The sequence below is a fragment of the Aedes aegypti genome, chromosome 1 (assembly GCF_002204515.2).
Source record: "Aedes aegypti strain LVP_AGWG chromosome 1, AaegL5.0 Primary Assembly, whole genome shotgun sequence".
NCBI lineage: Eukaryota > Metazoa > Arthropoda > Insecta > Diptera > Culicidae > Aedes > Aedes aegypti.
In genome coordinates, this window is record NC_035107.1 from 66623712 (window position 1) to 66644349 (window position 20638).

Below are 20638 nucleotides of genomic sequence, written 5' to 3' on the forward strand. Positions count from 1 at the left end.
GGTTCAGAAAGGGGTATGGGCGCGTTCTGACAACTCGGTCGAGGCAGATTTCTTGTGTGAACAAGTTACAACATGGACGTTCTAAAGTGCCAGAATGAAGTGTTGTGCTTGTGGGGAGCACTTGAAGATGGGATGGAAGGTCATTACTTCGCGTTAGTGCTATTTTTCTGCTTATCTATAAAGTTATATACAATAACCGACCCTTAGCTTAACTATTTAAATTAACAGTTGCAAATACAATAATCGTTTTGAGCTTACTAACATGTCGTCGCGTTAATTTAATCATAATGATCTTTTATATACATCCGTCGAACCATTCTGAATGGCCGTTGTGAGAATATCACTAAAAACATCTCACATGCAATAAAGCTGGATTGTCCTACATTGAAACATTAGGGTTTTCACTCTTTTGGATTCACTTTTTGTTGTTCGTCATCAGTAGTGTTGAGATGTCCTGAATGCCGCACATGGCGTACAGTGATCATTGCCATGGAGTTTCTCGGAAGCTGGGGATTGTTATCATGGGAATCCAAAGAGCGAATTTTGTATGATTTCATTGTAGGTTAATACAGCAATAAAGCATGTAACAATCACTAACATTTCTTCTCTATTTATCCTTGTTTTCATATAAAACCCGCCATTACAACGAGGAAAAAATCATCCGAGAGGAAAGACATGGCAGCGTATTGGCCGAGACAAGATAAGTATTATGTTTCCGTAAATATTCTTATTATTGATTGCAAGGTGAATCAGATCAACTAAATTTTTAACTAATAACAAACTTGTTCCACAGAGCTATTTACAAAACACCACACAAAATCCCTCCTTTTCCATGTCCTTAGGCAAAACACTTCACTACCGCTATATGTATGGCTGATTCATGTTCTTTTGGCCTTGCATCATTCATACGTGTATTGGAAGTCAAGAGTAGAAGCAAAACTTAAAGAACCTTCTGGTCAAAGATGTTGCGTTGCCTACTTCCCAAACTCCAAAACCCCCTCGGTGTATTATGGACGGTGTGAGTTTTCAAACTTATGCTGGAGACTTGGCCCCTGACCCCCTTGTACATCAATAAAATAAAATAAAATAAAATAAAAAAAATAGACTTTGGAATTTTTTTTTAATTCGTGTCGAAATATACAAGAATTCAAGCGTGTGCTGGAATAAGGGCGTAAGTCGCATGATCGATTTCTCTTCATTGATTCTCTCTTCTGTGAATAAAGGTGACAAGATGCAAGTTTGTCAGCGTTTTTCACCTCAGGACGCCAGATTGCATCGCTGCCAAGCGGTTTGAAGTGGAAAAATGCTGACAAACTTGAATCTTGTCACCTTTATTCACAGAAGAGTGGATCGATGAAGAGAAATCGATCATGCGACTTACGCCCTTATTCCAGCACACGCTGGAATTACAATTTAAACTGGAGGTAATTGTACCTTATGAGCGGTTCCACGCGAAATCGTCCATAAAATGCTGAAATCTGACATGTACCATTCCGATTTGGATGAAACTGCACAGATGTATTAAGTATATGAGACGAAAATTATCTCATATAATTGGGGATCGTTTAGAATCGAGAGTAACTTCTGATAAGAGCGTATGTATTTTTGGCACCACCATTTAAAAAAAATTGTACCTCGGAAACCGTTTGTTATAGAGAAATAGTGTCTGAGGAGGGATGGTAGACAATCAAATAGGCTTTGTAAAAAAAATATACACTGAAAAAAAAAATACTCTTATTTTCATGAAAAAATCGAAATTAAACCTTAAAACACAAATTGCAAAAAATAGGTATCTTCGATTTTTTTCAATTTTTTTCTGTAAAATTTCAATATAAAACCAGATGTTTTAAGCACAGTTTCAACATGGTGCAATCTAAAATAAAAAAGTTTTTCGAAGAGCAACTTTTGTTGCATTTCTGAAAATTCAATTTCTGGCCGTAGAAAAGACGTTTTGATGCTGTAATATGATTCTTCGTCCAAAAACAATTCAAAATGCTAATAACAATGATCTTCCTAAAACTAGCCGTTTTCTAGATATTTAGGATTCAATTATATTAATATCATAAAACTTAAGAAAATACGCTCGTTTCATAAGTTACTCCAGATGCTCCACCAACAATGTTACGTTTATCTCTTTCCACATTAATATCCCATGTTTTAAAGGCAGTTTCAACATGGTGCAATTTAAAATAAAATTTTTGTTCTAAGGGCAACTTTTGGTGTATTTCTGAAAATTCAATTTCTGGTGATAGAAAAGGCGTTTTGATGCTGCAATATGATTTTTTATCCAAAAACAATTCAAAATTCTAATATCAATGATCTTCCTATAAGTTACCGCTTCAAGATATTTTGGATTGAATTATATTAATATCATAAAACTTAAGAAAATACGCCCGTTTCTTGCATTATTCCAGATGCTCCATCAACAATGTTACGTTAATCTCTTCCCACATTAATATCCCATCTACTTTTTCTTTGACATTTAGACGGTTGGATGAACTGTTCGAAAGATACAGGATGATTGTTGGAATATTGTTAAGAATTAATATAAGTATTACCACAGACAAACAGACGTAACACTGGATAAATTTCCATCGCCCACGAATTTAACGATCAGTTTAAAATACAACAGTTGTCAAATTCACAACCAGAGGCGCGCGCGTCGCTTTCCTTCGTGTTTGACATTTCACACTACCGCCACCTGTTGGACATGTGGCACAAAAAGTTATTTCGTCCAATAAGCTCACTAGATGGTGGTAGTATTTGTGGTCGAGAGAATTTTGTGAAAAATGTTCTAGGTGTTACTTCTGTTTGTCTGTGGTATTACGATGGAAGGTGATAATATGAATGATGTTAAGGAGGGGAAGAAGGAAAAACGCCTTTAAACTTCTTAACCTTATTTATTTATTCTCACGATTATTGTACATAACTTTAATAGTTTTATTTGTTTTAATATATATTGGTAAAGAACAGATATTAAATGTCAACTTATTTGATTATGTTTTTACTTTTCTATAAACATTATAATAGCTTACTGCCTCATCACTTGAATACAGTTTTGCTGCGATTTTGTTTTCGGAAATGGGTACAAAGCAATGGAATTTCTGTGTTCCTGGAATTAGCTTTGCTTGTTGATGTATGTTACTTAGTTTTTCTGATCCTTGTTCGTAATCTTCCTGTGACACGAAACAAAATGACAATTTTGTCAGGTATTCTTCAAACTTTGTCCACATTTGCTATCTGGTGTAGACAATACTCCTTTTTGTTCAGCCAATTTTTTGGCTTCCATCGCCATGTACTTGCCAAACTGTGTAACCATTTTTTAGACAGACCACGACTTCGGCAAAACTGTCAAAATACGGAACTTCTCGGGCCTTGTTGTCTCAGCGTCGAAAAAATTTTCCTTCAGTTGGTTGATCATTTCGTCATAATCCTTGGATTTTTGTTCGCGGACTGCTGCCTTATCTTCTTCCTCAGGAAAGTTGAAAATGCTTCTTCGCATACCGTTTGTGATTTCCTTGAATTTTTGTTGGGGGTAACTGATCTGTTCGAGTTTTCTCAACGAAACCGGTGACACGCTGATACCAGAAATTCCCATGTTGAAGAGCTCGATGTTATGAATTCTGGAGTAGTCTGGTACATCACTGTTTTTAGATGATGCTGACACTATCGAGCTTGCTGATGGTATCTCCTCTAAACCATCCTGTGATGGTAACGGTTGATTAACATTCGACGTTGCAGGTTGGTCCTCACGATTGTTGACTTGCGGATTAAAACGATCCTGTGATGATAACGGTTGATTCGCACTCGACGTTGCAGGTTGGTCTTCACGATTGTTGATTTGCGGATTAAAACGATACACAGACACACGGCATGAGCCGCAAATCTTCAACGACGTATTAAGAGGAACTTCACATTGCATGGCAACTAGTTTTTGAATCATTTCTTCGGTTAAAAAACGTTTCGATGATGAACATTTTTTGTTACTCTTCGGAAATGGTCTACAGCACTTGTACACTTTTGTGAGATCCATTTTGCTCTAATATTGAACGTTAACGTTAACTGATTCGCCAGCATGGCCAGGTATACGCTTGTACGGGTAAGCAAAATGGGAGGTACTTCGAGTAAGAGAAAATTGAGAGTGGGTAGATAGAAAAGTTCGATAGAATCCGCTATAAAAGGCAGGGAATGATCAGGCTCTGGGCATTCTTGTGTAGGTTGTGGTCGAGATGTGACGTACGGTCACGACACCTAGATAGGAAACGCATATAAAAAATCTAGTTCAAGCACTAAGAGAACAAAGAATTCGTTGAAGTATGTATGTATCGCTATGTACCCGCTAGTGTTTCGAGCGAAACAGAGAATGTGCCCCGAGCGAGCCGAGCGCTTGATCAACTATTGTTTTCATTGCCTCCGTATTTGACTTGGTTTGTTTGACGGATAATTTTGGAGGGAATTGGTGGTGGCTAATAATATTGTTGATGTCTTCAGCGCACTCATTCATTATAAATCGTAGAATAAGTGCGCTGAAGACACCAACAAAATTTGATACAGGATCGCACTTTTATTTACATTCTCGCACTTGAAAATGAAAACTGACTGCGCAGTAAAGTTGTGAACGAAATACCCAATAATGTGGAAAGAGATTAATGTGGAAAGAGATTAACTCCATTGTTGATGGAGCATCTGGAATAATGCTAGAAACGGGCGTATTTTCTTAAGTTTTATGATATTGATATAATTCAATCCCAAATCTTATAGGAAGATCATTGATATTAGAATTTTGAATTGTTTTTGGATAAAGAATTATATTGCAGCATCAAAACGGCTTTTCTATAACCAGAAATTGAATTTTCAGAAATACACCAAAAGTTGCCCTTAGAAAAACATTTTTATTTTAAATTGTACCATGTTGAAACTGCCCTTAAAACATGGGATATTAATGTGGAAAGAGATAAACATTGTTGGTGGAGCATCTGGAGTAACTTATGAAACGGGCGTATTTTCTTAAGTTTTATGATATTAATATAATTGAATCCCAAATATCTTGAAAACGGATAGTTTTAGGAAGATCATTGTTATTACAGCATCAAAACGTCTTTTCTACGGCCAGAAATTGAATTTTCAGAAATGCACCAAGAGTTGCTCTTAGAAAAACTTTTTTATTTTAGATTGCACCATGTTGAAACTGTGCTTAAAACATCTGGTTTTACATTGAAATTTTACAGAAAAAATTTGAAAAAAATCGAAGATACCTATTTTTTGCAATTTGTGTTGTAAGGTTTAATTTCGATTTTTTCATGAAAATAAAAGTAATTTTTTTTCAGTGTATATTTTTTTTACAAAGCCTATTTGATTGTCTACCATCCCTCCTCAGACACTATTTCTCTATAACAAACGGTTTCCAAGGTACAATTTTTTTTGAAATGGTGATGCTAAAAATACATACGCCCTTATCAGAAGTTACTCTTGATTTCAAATGGTCTCTCCACCAGTGGAAAAAACTTATTCTCTTATATCGAAGCTATTTGCAAAATTCCATTTGAATCCAAGGTAGTCGAGTTTCATCGTTTACCGATTTTGCGTGGAACCGCTCAGTCTACCAATCTGGGCTCGGCCAATGGTAACTGCTCCTTGTGCGGGTGCACTATCGGCGGTATGATTTCCAATCGGCCAGTGAAAAAACCCATAGACTTGGGAAAAATAAACTTCGATTGATCGTAGATCACAAAGCGCGATAGTCGACTGACTCGGGCGAGCACTCAACAAGGAATGAAGAAGTTCTTGAAGAAAGCACTGAAAAGTTACGGATATAATTCAAGAAGAAATCCCCATATAAATTCTTAGGGGAATCTCTGAATACAGTTGAATACCTGAAAAGTTCGTGAGAGAATCACAAAGGAAATTCCCTCCATAAAAAATCCTAGCTACGTCAATGGTTGAATCCTGAAAAGTATCTTATGTTAAATTTGCGATAATTCTGATTAGAATCATCAACAGATTCTAATGAGAACCCTGAGAGGAATTCGATGGGAATCCTGCGGTAAATTTTATGCGAATCCTGAGAGTTATTGATAACAATTTCGAGACTGAAGTACAATTGTCGGATTAATAGGGTTTCCTTGATCAATGATTTACCACTTTCCCCCCTTTTTCATAATCCTGACGATCAAATTCGGCTCACAGAGTTAACGACCCGCTAAAGTTCACTATGTTTGTCAACATTCAATGGTACATGCCATGGATCAATGAAGTTTTCGCCGAAAGTGAACCCAAACAGGACAAAAGACAGAAGCGAATCAGCGAACTTGGTACTCACTGCGTGTTTATTGGAGAAATATTAGCACACATCGAATGATCGAATCTTTTCCAACTCATTTTAGAATGCGAAAGGTTCCAGACTCTAACGAGAAAACGACGCAATGGAGATTGTTTCAACAATCGATTCCGGCACAACGTAAGTATGTGTGGCATATTAGGACTCTTTCCCCGATTTCAAGCTTTGCGCCGATGTTGATTAGGTGATGTTGGTCAATGAAAAAGGTGACCTGGAGTGCAATGGAGTTTTGGTGGAGGAATCCCATGTCGTAACAACTTGCAAGTGCATTAGGTGAGATTAGATAAAACCCTTTCAGGACGATTTGTTTTTCTACCCACATTCCACGTACGAATATGAGCTATTCTGTTCAGATGTAGCATGGATCACGGAAAAAGAGTTCAAATCCTTTTTTTCTACCAGGCCATTGAAGACATAATAGAATATTTCAAAAGCGTAAAATTTTGTCATAATACAATCTAAGATACTTTACGCACAGACAAATAGACGTAACATAGAACAAATCGTGATGAAAATCATAGTTACGCGAACATGCACGTCCAATACTAAAACCACTGTATTTGGCCGATGGGCCAACAGGTGGCGGTAATGTGTATACGTAAAACACGAACAAAAACGATGGATTGGTCACCTACCATATATTTGAATCGACCGTTAAAAACGTGGTCGATGGACATCGATGAGAGTGTGACGTCTGTTTGTCTGTGAGAAGCATTTTATTGAATTAAAACATGTCCAATTAGACTCAATAGTTACATCTAAATATACAAGCTAGGTCAATACGCGACTCAACCGTCCTGAAAGGGTTCAATATTTGTAAGTAATTAAGTATATTTTTTCTCAAAATTCAAGGAGCGCCTCTCATCCAGTAAAGGTACGAATCGAGGCAAACGGAGACAAGGCGTTTGCGGAAATAAATTGCCATCCGAAATTCGTGGACAACAGCAAGCACTACGATTTAGCTATCCTTAAGTTGAACGCACCGGTTAGGCTCAGTAACGATCTGATTCCCGCGTGTTTGGCGAACAACTGGACGGAAAATCTGTACGACATCCTTGTACAGACAAGCCACGTTACCGACGCGCGCGATGCTACGGTTGTTCAAGGTAATTCATTTGGTTTTCTTTGCACTGAAACACCACAGACATACAGACGTAACACGCGGATTTATTTCATCGTAATATTTGTAATAATATACATGCTCACTCGTAGCGCTTGTATCGCTTTTATTCGACAGAACGTTCACAGAGCTTACAGCACGTCAAAACACTGCATAGCATTGAAATAGTCCTATATCAGAATATAGACCAAATTTAATGCTTATTTAATGCATGTATGCGTCAAGCATAGTCATTGTGGTAAACTCATTATCCGGAATTCCACTTAACACAACAAACACGGATACGGCCAAACACTATTCTTTACTCCACAATCTCCATCGCTCTTCCAAGCCTTCCGCTTCCCGTGCACAGCAACAAGAACACTCTAAATCTGCAGCACCCCAGATGTATTTACCTTGTTGCAAGGTACCACATCTTCTTTTTTTTTTTTTTATGTTAAATTAGGTTCGGAAATTTAGTTTGTTTTGACTTTCGACCCTTTCTTGTATTCTGTGAACGTATGTACTATCACCTCCTTCTAGTTTCAAGAAAGCATAAATTAGGAGAGTTCCGTGCTATTATTATTTCCTTCCCTTTTTATGAGGACGTTATATTTGAAGAAAGCTTTAACCTTCCCTTCCATTAGTCTTCATATTTTCATTAAAAACTTTACCTTTTTTCGTGCTTGAGCAAATTTCTTTCCTATGCTTCGATACACCACCAATTTTTTTTTTCAAATTTTAAATTTACCTGGAACGTGACTCTTTCAAATTGTCACTTCAATGTTGTAGTACTCCAGATCACGGTATACGTTCTTATAGACATCGCTATTCCTGAAATCCCGGACACTCGAATGCTATTTTCCACACATCACATTGGTGTCATACTTATTTACTATAACAGTAACACACCAATCAAGAAATTCTCATTTAGTGTTATTTCTAACCTCATTGTCAACGTGTAGACATTTCAATAATACAGTGCTCCAGTTCCTGTTGTTTTTTCTCATACATCTCTAATCTGCATCAATAAACCTGTCTATTAATGTGTTAGTTTCATTAGGCGTCAATAATTTTAGAATACCGTTCTATTTCCAATAATATTTAGTTCAAATATTGGTTTCAACAGCAGGCAACTACATCTGGAATTAAATCAAGCAATTAAATCAGCTTCATGAGCATGAGCATAGATGACCGACAATTCGTAGTTGCTACTCCGTGATTGACCAGAACAATCGAGGTTGCACAGGGAATTTATGAATGGGACTTGGGATTAGCTTACCTTTTTTTTTTCTTTATTAACGAGATTTTTAGCCCTGGGCTACTAGTTCATCTCGGGACCAACGGCTTTACTTCCCTTCCGAAGGAAGTCGTCACTGAAATTTTTAGTGACTATCTTGGGGATGGGATTCGATCCCAGGTCCTCGGCGTGAGAGGCGTGTGTTCTAACCACTACACCAGGTCCGTCCCCCAATAGCTTACCATTCTTCAATGTGCACAAATCGAGAGCTCAAATTTTAAATGTCATTAACGGCGCCGGCCACGTCCTCACGGTCATCGGGGAAGGGAAGGAATGTTAGTTAGACAACCGTTGTTACTAGAGACCGAGTATACCTCTGCATCTCCACAGTTGTCATGGAAAGGGTATTGGGTTAGTGGGATGAGGTAAAGATCTGGGAGTCACCAATGGTTGGTGATGCGATCCATGATAAAATCACGCCTAACCGGATTCGCCATATAATTCGATAAACGCACTGTACCCCGAACAAGTGTTCATCACTCGCCCACGCAGGAGCAAGCGACTCGATCAATAGATCAAACACTACAAACGATTCGCGGCGCTTTTTCATTTCACTACTCGACCGACGCGCGACATGTTTGATCCTACCCTCGTCACTCGCCCCCGCAGGAGCAAGCGTCAAGGTCGAAAGATCAAACAGAACTCTCAAGCAATTAAATCAGCTTCAGAATAAAAATGCACAGCCCGAAGTAATTTGTCTAACATTTCATATAAGGGGGGTCTGTAGCCTTGAGGTTACGCTTTCGCTTCATAAGCGGAAGGTCATGGGTTCGATTCCCAGCCCCTCCACAAAAAAAACCCGTCCAGCCAGAAGACGCCTCACGGAGGACCGTGCTTTGGGGAGAACATCCATCCTCCGTCAGTATCAGATGGTGACTGAGACAAACTAACCCTCTTCGCAGGCAGCTAGCTTCACTAACAACAGAGCTCTCTCCTACCTGCTCGGTGTGAGAGTAAAAGAGTAGGAGAGAGTGAAAATAAGATATAAATATAGATAAGTTGAAAATAGATCTGTATCGGTAAAGAAGAAGCTACAGATCAACTGATTCCGGCACAGTAGTGGCCACGAGCACAAGGTGCCTTAAAAAAACATTTCATATGTTCACTACACTTTTTATATTAATTTTAGGGGAGGGATTATTAGAGTATGTTTAAAACTACAAATTGAACTTTAACACTTCACTTTTGAAAAAAAAAACTAAAACCACTAGTAAATCGCAGACGAAATAGGGCTATCTGTCAAGATAAGCAACACATATTAGAGTTTAAAGGTATTTGCTCGCCTTACTAGTGATTTTAGTTTTTTATTTTTTTTTTTTGCAAAAGTGAAGTGTTAAAGTTCAATTTATAGTTTTATTTCATATGTTATTTGAATACTTTCTTGTTCCATCTATTTATTAAAAAGGTTTTCATTTGTCAGTCTCGATTGCAAATTTCATATTATATGTTTCATATATTTTTCTTTGGTGGAATACCATATAAAGTCACAATATACAATATAAAACAAACACAATATACATTGCGTTTTTTTACTTTTTAAATACGAAGAAGTCAATGGACCCTTAGAAACCATGCTCTATATCACCGCCAATATAGCAACGAAAATCATTCTTTGACTTTGTCTTCGATGTGAAAAACCTTGCTGCGTTTGGTGTTCCCGTATTTGAAATTTGCGTTTCAAACGCACACAGCAATATAAGCGCAGTGGTCACTCAATGTAACAAAACCTCCAACTTCTCAACACAATATACTAACAATACAGCAAGTATACTCAGCGTGCTCAGTTGCTCTGATATCTATTACTAACAAATGATTTTATTGAAGATTATTATAATTGTCTATTCGTGTTAAAACGTCATCACCTCATCGCATGAGCATTTGTATTTGGAAACTGATGCTTCCCATGTGTCTACTCAGACTTACTTAGTTTCATGATTAGCATCATCACCAATAGACCTGTTCATATTTAAAAAAATGTCTGGAAATCTACCGGTCAAGCAGTATTCGGAATTCTCATGCTAAGAACAATGTCTCGTCAAATTTTCAGCTCATTTGATAAAGATTTCAGTATGCTTCAAGTTGAAAATGTGTTTTTGGGCTTATTTTAAGGTTTGAAAAATCATAACTAGCATGTGGAAAATCAAAACCACTTGCTATTACCACTATTTGAAAGCTAATTCTATTCTGTTAAAGTTTGTCGAACACGCTAACAAGATTAAAGTGAGTTTTAACATTGTTTGATCCAAATTTGTACTCCGCTGTACCCAGAAATTACAGTTTTCTCAATATATATGGTATATAAAACATGCATTGGTATTATTTTTTCAGGCCCTAGTCAACGGGAATTAAACATAATACATTTATGAATTCATTGACCATCAACAGATTACATGTTGCTAAAGGCAATAAATTATAATAAATGCCCAAAGATCGAGCACCGCATCGCAACCTGATGATAGTCAAATCATGCATGCCACATGTACCGGAAACGAATGAATTGAACAAGTTAGCATTGCTTTTTCTTTCCGAGTGATGATTGTTTTGATCGCATTTCACTGATCATTTAGAACGATTTGAAAACAATCATCATCATCGACTGAGAAAAGGCAGTGCTAACGTGTTCATTTTTTTGTATTCATTGAAGCTCACGGTGGTGCTCTTGGCTCACCCACAGTGGATTTACAAATGTGCTTCATAATTACCTATTTTTTACAATTTATTTTCGTAAGATAAATGGTTACTTTGAACGGGATTGACTTTTAGATATGCATTGTCATCATGTCTGGAAATTCAAAATCCGAAATTTACATGCAGGCATGTTGTTCAGTGAAAACAATTCCCGAAAAAAGAGATTTTCAAGAACCTCGAGATACAAACCTCAACCAAACTATGTTAAAACTTGCTCCAATCATAAACTTGTGTTCAGCAAAAGTTCGTAGAATTGGATAAACTACTATGTAGAAGTATTTCCGATAAATTTTGATGTTTCGTGTGGTAGTTATGATTTTTTAAAGCTTGAAAATAGCCCAAAAACACATAATTGATTTGAAGCACAACTAAATTTACTCTAAATTGAGTGAAATTTTGGCCAGAAGTTCATTTCGCAATGAAAAATCAAAGTATTGGTTGACTGGGGAGTTTCCAGACATTTTTGAAAATATGAATAGGTCTAATCACCAACTTAGCTCCAATGTTTGAATGATGATGACGCATCTATCGTCACAAATTTCTTTTTTTTTCATAGCCATAGCCATCTATTGTTCAATCAATCTTTTTTTCTTTGCTTCTATCAATTCATTTAGTGGACCAGTGTGACAAAAAGCTATGTCGTTTAAGAACCGTTATCACCTCAATCTCTACAATACAATCTTTCATTGACTCAACGTTTACAAGTCCGAAAGAATCCAGTGTACGTTAATGTAATGACAAGGAATATATGACTCTTCTCTGTCTTTAAAACATTCTTTCTATCCGACAAGTATTTTCTACGTTAAACGTGTTTACATTGCGTTTATAACGATCAGCACTGTGTAATACGCTAATTTCCTCCTTCGCTCTCGAAGAGCAACACTGTGCAATGCACCAGTCTTTTCAATACGCTCTCGAAGAGCAATACTGTGCACCAGTTTCTTCAATACGCTCTCCGGGAGCAACGCTGTGCACCAGCTAGGGTTGTCGCAAAATCTCAATTAATCGATTAGTTGGTAATCGATTACTGTCCAAGAATGACGATAATCGATAACGATTAATCGACTTGTATTTTTCGATTAATCGAATTAATTGACATTTTTTTTTTGAAAATTTGAGATATTACTGCTATAAGGTACACCGGAGTAAGCTAAAACGGGTGGGGCAAAATTAAATACTAAGTTTTAAACATGATGACAATAAGTGTTAGCCGGTATTTCGTTCTTTAAAGTTTGTTTCATTTATTAGCACAATGTTTCTGTAGTAAAATTTTACATTATTACGAAATTTTACATTTCATGTAACCCCAGCCGTGCTAACTTGCTCGAAATTTAAATTGAACAGTTTTGAGAATTGCTCCTAATAGATAAATCCTTGTAAATACGGATCGACGTGCACGGTGAAATTCTTCTAAAATTTAATAGAACTAATCCAATTTTCGAAGCATGAAGTTGAGGTTCATGGCTTAGTAAATTGTTTTTTTGAGCAATTTTTTTTTCAAATCAAGATGAATTTCAGTATGTTATTACCCAGCCAACATTTTGGTAGATATAACTTTTGTTATACATCATTCTATATGAATCAATTCAATCGTATAGAATGCACGAAAAGGCTATATACGTACCAAAGTGGAGGCTATATACACAGACAAACAGACGCTATATGCGTACTTAGCACGACTTTTTCAGACTTTCTCTGATCAGAAATACGATGCCACAAAATTTGAATGAAAATAAAAAAAAGTCTCCAGTAAGCCTCAAACGTGCGACCTCTGAATTAGGGAGCGGACACCTTACTACTGTACCACCAAGGATCATATAACAGAGTGGTGATTATTTGCCAATATTAACGCATGTTTCATGTTCAGCGACACTTGCTATGTTGTTCTGTGAGGCCCATCATCAGCAGATACCAAGTTTGGGAGGCAATTTTTGCTAAGTTATTGTGATTTCATATGATGCTTTCTGGATTGATATACGATCTGTCAGTTTATACAACATAACGCGATTTTGTGATGCTCTATATATGATGTTTTGTTTGTCAACACAGATTGTCGTTTATGAATCGTATTGGGGATTTGTATACAACTTGTGTTGACATTGATAATGCCTTATTTGGCATGTTGTGCGATTCTGATTTTTGACGTACGAATATGTGATTTTGGATGCACATTCTTATACGATACTTGGTTCACTGGGTAGTATACAACTTCGTTGAACCAATGGTTAACATTTATAATTCTGAAGCTAATCCCTCCCTCTCCCGTTTTGCATGATTTACATTATGGAAATGAAAAAACAAGCCCATAGAACTGAACCATTTATGCAAAACATACATGAACGAGCTTTGTAGAAAATTTATGTTTTGTTTCCTTATTCCTGGAGAGTAATTTGATTGAATTTCCATTGATATTTTGTGTCATGATTAATTGTAATTTATAGGGAATAACTTAAAGAAATTGTAAAACAATTCGTATTAATCAGAAGCACTTGAATGTTTACGGAATTGTCAAAAAATTTTAGGGATATTTTGGAATGAGTTCCTGCACGATTTTCAAATGAACTTTTGATTCATTTTTCAAGATTTTTTTTATATCTACTGAACACTTTTAGATTGACTCGGGAATTTCTAGCTAACTTCGGCGATATCCAGTTTACTCAGGTAAGCTCTGTTCAGGTTACTTCAGAATTTTCTACCATCTGAATATTTTTTCACAATTCTGCAAGGAGGAAAACGGCAAAGATTAAAAGAATTTTTTCTATTAATCCATTCGTTTTTTTTCGCATTACAACCTAGCTATCTCGGCATACTGCGCGTTTATGGGCGTTTATTATACAAAGTACAACACACACAATTTCCTAACGTTATCTTTAAAGTTTATTGAATTTTCCCTCGCACGAATGCGTCGGAGTCCTGGACAAATCAGTGAACAAAAAAAAATGCAAATCCGTTGACCCGTTCTCATGTTAACTCGACCAGGAATTGTATAGGACTGGAACTTTTTAGTTCTTTCCTGCAAAAAGGCACCAAACAGGAACCAGAAGAAAACAATAAGAAACCAAACAAAAATTAAGAAAACAAAGAAAAACTGAACAGGAAATAGGGGATGTGAGATCCATTTATCATATAATCAGGCCAGGAATTTCTTTAAGAGTATTTTGAAGATTTTTTGGCATTTCTCGTGACATTACCAAAAGTGTTACTTTTCGTATTATCCATCTGTATTACTGTATGCATTTCGTCATGATTTTCACTAGGAATTTCAGCTGAATATAAATAAAATTTTCCAGTCATTTTTCAAAGTCTTCAGAGAAACGTCTAGGATTTTTTTTAGGAATTATTAGTAAATGAGAAACCGAATTTAGTACTATACCATTTAATTCCACTAGTGTTTGTATGCTTTGACAGGTACGCGTATTTCACCCTCGACGGCCTTACAGTCTTCAGTGTCGTGTACTAGACACGACTTGGAAATTATTAGATTATTTTTTAAAATAAATCTGGGGGTAAATTCTGAAGAAATTGTTATTGACGAAAACTAGACGCACGGTAAATAGTCACATAGAACGGTACGAGGCGATTTTAACATGAAATTTGTAAATACAGTTTTTGAAGATTTTTTTGGAAATTATTTGGAAAAAATATACAATTTTTTCAAGTGCAGATTTTTTTTTAAATGCACGGGAAATGGTAGCTTGACGATAGTTTACGAATAAATTTCTTGATACTTTTGAAAGACTTTTGACACGTGAAAATGTTCAGGCAAAACAGCTGCAGAAATCTTCAAAGAAAATCTCTGAGGAAATGTTGAATAAATTTTTAGAATTGAATCCTTTATGAATTCATTTTAAAAATTTCAATAATTAAATAGGGGCGAATATTAATGGAAACTTCTGGCAGAATTCTTGGAGTAAGACCTGGATATTTCCCCTTTTCCTCAGGAAACCTGGATATTTTGTTATGGTCCTTTGTTGAGGTTAAAACGTTAAAATTTCACATCATGCATTGAGGGCGAAAATGGCCAATGATTTTGAAACAATTGCAAAAGGAATTCATCCAGTGACTCTCATAGGAATTCCACCAGGGATGCTACCGACAGAATTTTTTTTAGGGATTTCACCCATAATTTCACCATGCTTCCAAAAATTCCTAATTTTTTTTTGTTTTTAAATTATTTCATGATCGTTTTCAAAGACTCCTCCATGCATTCTACAAGGATTTGTTCCAGATATTTCTCGCAGGTTCTATCAGGATTTTTTTTGGAAATATTACAGGGGATTATTCCAGATTTTGCTTCAGAAATTTTTTATCAGTTATTGCTTTCGCTTTTTTTCTAAAAGTCTACCGAAGATTTTCCTAGGCATTTTTTGTCAGCAGCTTCAATATTCTGCCATAAATAAATATTCAAATCGCTATAACTTTTTTGTTTCTCAATATATTTGCACCACCACAAGTTCTCAAAAAAACTCTTCCATTTTAATAATCTTAATCGCGTAGCCATGACTCACGTTAATATCTCAAGTTACAGTTTTTTCTCATGTTCGGTAACTTGCTTTTCAAAACTGTACATTGACGAGAGTCTGTTGTGAAAAAATGAAGCAAATCGGTTCAACCGTTTTTTTGAGTACCATAAAACGGGGTAACTTTGATAGTGCTTGACCCACAACATACTAAACGAAACAACGAAGTTTCTGTTAATCAGTTAAAAAAACGAATGCAAAAATAAAGAGTTATAGAATGGCACTTCATGTCCAAGCTATTTTCGTTGGAATCAAGTACATTTGAGGATTTATAGGCAAATATTAACATACAAAGGTATCGACCGTGATAATTATATTGAATTTGTTTATCGGCATATCGGTCTATTTTGCTCGAAGTAGGAGGGAGCATGGAGAAGAAAGCAATTAATACTAGATAGATAGGTACCGTAAGGGAACGGCGAGAGAAATTGGATTAGATGTTGAAGAGGGCATACCATATGAAACAGTATTACTTGAAACGTCCTTCCTTGTGGCTAACGTCCCCTTGGGAACGGCTTGGGTGTGTTCAAACACAAATTCCGACGATTTTCCTTTATAAATTTATCCAGCGATTCCTCTACGCTTTATTCTAGGAATTGCTCCAGATTTTTTTCAAGGGATTCTATCTGTTTTTTTACAGTCATTCCTCCTAAAATCGGCCAGAATCTCGAGTTTTTGTATTTCAGGAATCCCTCATTTGTTTTTACAAGATTTCCATGAAGTCTACCGATTATTCCTCAAAAAATTCATACTGAAATTTCTTACAAGGTTTCTTTATTAAAAAAACAACAAGTATTATTCCTGAAATTCTTTGAAGAATACATGTAAAAACTCTTCCATTACAATGATAAATCTGGAAACGCAGTTTTGGACAGTTTTCTTCTCCTTCGGAATTTCTCCAATTATTTCTTCTGGGTTTTCTTAAAAAAATCCTCCAGATTGTTTCCTAGAATTCATTCAGGAAATACTCCAAGAAGTTCTCCAAGAAATCCGAGGAAAAGTTTTTATTAGATACCCTGGTTGAAATCGTAGAAAAAATCTCTTAGTAACGTCTGGAGGAATTTCTGAAGGAATTCTCGCAGGAATCCTAATAGGGTTTTTTGAAGGAATCATTTGAACAATTTCTAGAAAAAATCAAGATGAATCTGTGGACGACTCCTGGTGGAATTCGTGGAGCATTTTCTGTAAGGATTCTTAAGGCAAATATTGCAGGTGAATATAGAGGACGTCGTGTACGGTTTCATGGGGGGTTTCTAGTAGAGCGTTTCATAGGAATCCTAGATGGAAGTGATAGAGAAATATTTTGGAATGTTTTTGGGAATCGCTCGAGATTAATTCGACAGTTTTTTTTTTTTTGTCTTTTTGAAAAATGCCTGGAGGAGTCGTCTTGAAAATAATGCCTGAAGGAGTCTTAGAATTTATAAAAGCGGTATTACCAGATCCGTCCCACTCGGGCTCAGATTGGGTACCACTTCTAGTACTGCATTCGGTCCTTCGGTAGTGCAAAATGTACCCAAGTTTGACAGATCGCAGTACACTTTTCACGGCATTCTAGATTACCTAATGAGCCATAAAATGTTGGGCAACTGCAAGGAACAAGGAGGTCTTGAATTTGTCTTTGGTATTACTGTAGGAATCTCTATAAAAATTACTAATTGATTGCTAGAAATGAAATTCGGGATAATCTCTACCATCTTTTTGGATAAATTCCAAGAATCATTTGAAGAAATGTCTAGAATCACGAAATAATTGTATGAAAGAAATGTATGAATCACGAAATAATTTGGGAAAGAATCCATGAAGGAATTTCTGAAGCAATCACTGAAAAATATGAAGGAATCTCATATTTGAGCTTAATATTGAATTCCTAGAGACAACTACAGCGATTACACAGCTACAAAAATTCCTAGAGATCTCTATGAAAAAATGTTCGCAGTGTGATTCCTGGAGCAATTTTTGAATTAATCCATGGAAAGTTCCATACAAGTTTATTAATCTAGGAATTCCTGGATAAATTGACGGGAGAATAACTCTGGAAATTCTCATTGTGGAGAAATTTTTGTAGCTCTATCTGTATCAATTCCATAATCTTAGTTATTGATCGCAGAGTTTACATTTTTTTTTTTACTTTTGTATAAAAAAATATAAATTTCGTTATATCTTCGTGTTTTGTCATTAAATGAAGAATTCGAATATAACCTATTTAATATTATCTATGGTATGACGTCTCTCTGAATGTGGAAGAAAATCATGTACTTTGAGCTGTCGATGGTACAACATGATATTCAGAAAATGTCCACACAAAGATCTACGAGAACCGAAATCACATGGCCAAAACCAATCGTCCATGACTTAATTGTAAACATTCGTTTAAAAATGTGGGAGAATCTCAAGAGATACTTTGGGAAGACTAAGAAAACGCTGAATGTGGATGTAAAACATGGAAACGTTAGTAAAAATTTGTAGCGTGGGCAATGAAATAATGATCCATTGCCAATTAATTAATAGACAATATACTGCTGTAAATCGCAAGTGAGTCCCATCCATCCATCCAAACAAATACAAAAATAAGTTGATGAGATTGAAACATGTTTGGATATCAATAAAAGTTTCACAATTTGCCTACCATTCTGTTACCTTTTGAGATAAATATTAAGATGATCAAAACACCGTTAACTTTTGTATAATACGTTACAAAACTATGTAATGAAAGCACATTTCATTATGGGGCAATTCGACTTGGTGTTTTTGTTTTATAAATTTTACCGAACAAATTAATAGTATCGTTAGTGTAGCTGAAAGATCATAGGCATATATGTTGAAAACTTGTTTAAACTAAAATTGGACAAAAATGCAGGCTGCCTTGCGATTCACCGCAGTATAGGACAGTGTTTAACGAAAACAATTCTCGCACCGGTGATCTTGGAAAACGACAATTTGGAGTTAATGCACAGATAATATCGAAATGAATAACTGCTAGATCTATAAACATATTCGTGGTTTTATGATTGCCTGTGCGATAAATGTTCGTACACAACCTAACACAAAACAGTGTTTTACAGGAAAACATCACTGTAGTTTGAATTTGGGTGCTGCGAATTGCATCCCTTTTTATTTTCAAGCAAATCTTGAAACATGCGTCATGTGAAGAATTGAGTTTGTCGTATTAGTCTCTCAAACGTCACTTTGAGTTCTCTGTTTATCAAATTTCGTTCTCTGATCTCTCTCTGGAGAGCTTGAATGCGTCCTAGCTCGAATGACTTTCTCATTGTGAAATCGGCTAATAGTGGGTCTGAGAAGTCCGTGGATCTATTCCATTTTTATGTGACGGTGCCTTTGGATTAGGGGTCATGCACAAATTACGTCACGCTCCAAGGGGGGGAGGGGGTCGAGCCAAGCGTGACAAGTCTTACAAAATTTTCGTAGGACTCATACAAAAAGTGTGACAAAGGGGGGGAGGGGGTCGAAAAAGTTAAAATTTAGCGTGACATAATTTGTGTACCATCCTTTACAACGCTGAGTTCGTTCAAAAGTTGCCGGAGGAGCAATGGAAAGGATCATGTCGATGGTTTTATTATTCCGGCCGTAGCATACCCCCTCAATCAATAAGGTGGGCTTATAAGATGTATCAACTCGATTCCTAGCATCAAACCGAATAACATCGAAAACGACGATTCTGATTAATCAATTTCAGAAACACCGATGGCGTCAGCATCTCGAACGCTTTAATTTTAAAGATTATTTGGGTGGCTAAAAGCCAAAAGGAGAAGAAATACTCAACCGACAAAATGTTGCGCATGGAGTGTCAAGTATTTATCCTTGTGTGAATATTAGGTACACTGTTGTTAAAATAAGTCTTAAATATTATTTAGACTATTAAACAATTTGTTGCAATATAAAGAAAATAACAAAAATAAATATTTTTTATCTCTGAGATTACAATACTTTCTCAAGAGATCACATTACTCTCTCACAAGTAACATAACCACAATCTGGAATGTTTGGCTCCGACAATCAGGCTCCCGCTTGACAAGCAAATTGAGTCAGACCGCAGCACCCAGGTTTGAATTGGACATTTTATTTTAGAAAAATCGACAAATAATCGACGTCAGTTAATCGATTATCTCGATTATTGAGTGAGCCAGGTATCGATGAAAAATTAATCGATTAGTGAGTCGATTAATCGATCAATCGAAATAATCGATTAATTTGCGACAACCCTAGCACCAGCTTATTTTTTTTATCCGCTCTTGAAGAGCCACGCTGTGCAGTGCACAAGCCACGTTCAATCCGCAATCTAATAGTTGTGCCATGTAATGTCACATACAGTTCAACGCCATCCGCTCTTGAAAAACGTCTCCTGTTGTAAACAAATTCTAGTTCATCATCATGTACCTAGTACCAACGTATCAACCAACAAAATCGTCACTGCTCCTTCCTTCATACTTCAACTGACTCATGATCTTCCATACTTAACTTTTCATATGAGTATGACCATTGTCGGCAGCCTCAGTTTCTTTGGCAACCATCCAATAATAAATGCGGATTATTCCTCAGCTCTATTATCGGCAATCCGATATCAACGTCATTTTGAATTCAAAGAATCAATATATTAAGAATCGATGTATTAAAAGAACAAAGAATTAATGTATTCAATCAAGTATTTTGATGGAAATGTACTGCAAATCCATCGT

At 36.2% G+C, this 20638-nt stretch overlaps 1 protein-coding gene across 1 annotated transcript in view; it reads left to right on the forward strand.

Moving 5' to 3' along the window:
- Nucleotides 1–20638, forward strand: part of LOC5572394 — a 67340-nt gene that overhangs the window by 4012 nt on the left and 42690 nt on the right. The window contains exons 3-6 of the mRNA XM_021838643.1: nucleotides 6187–6311; nucleotides 6384–6457; nucleotides 6522–6610; nucleotides 7190–7443. Coding sequence (XP_021694335.1) covers nucleotides 6187–6311; nucleotides 6384–6457; nucleotides 6522–6610; nucleotides 7190–7443 — 542 coding nt within the window. The remainder of the gene's footprint in view (nucleotides 1–6186; nucleotides 6312–6383; nucleotides 6458–6521; nucleotides 6611–7189; nucleotides 7444–20638) is intronic.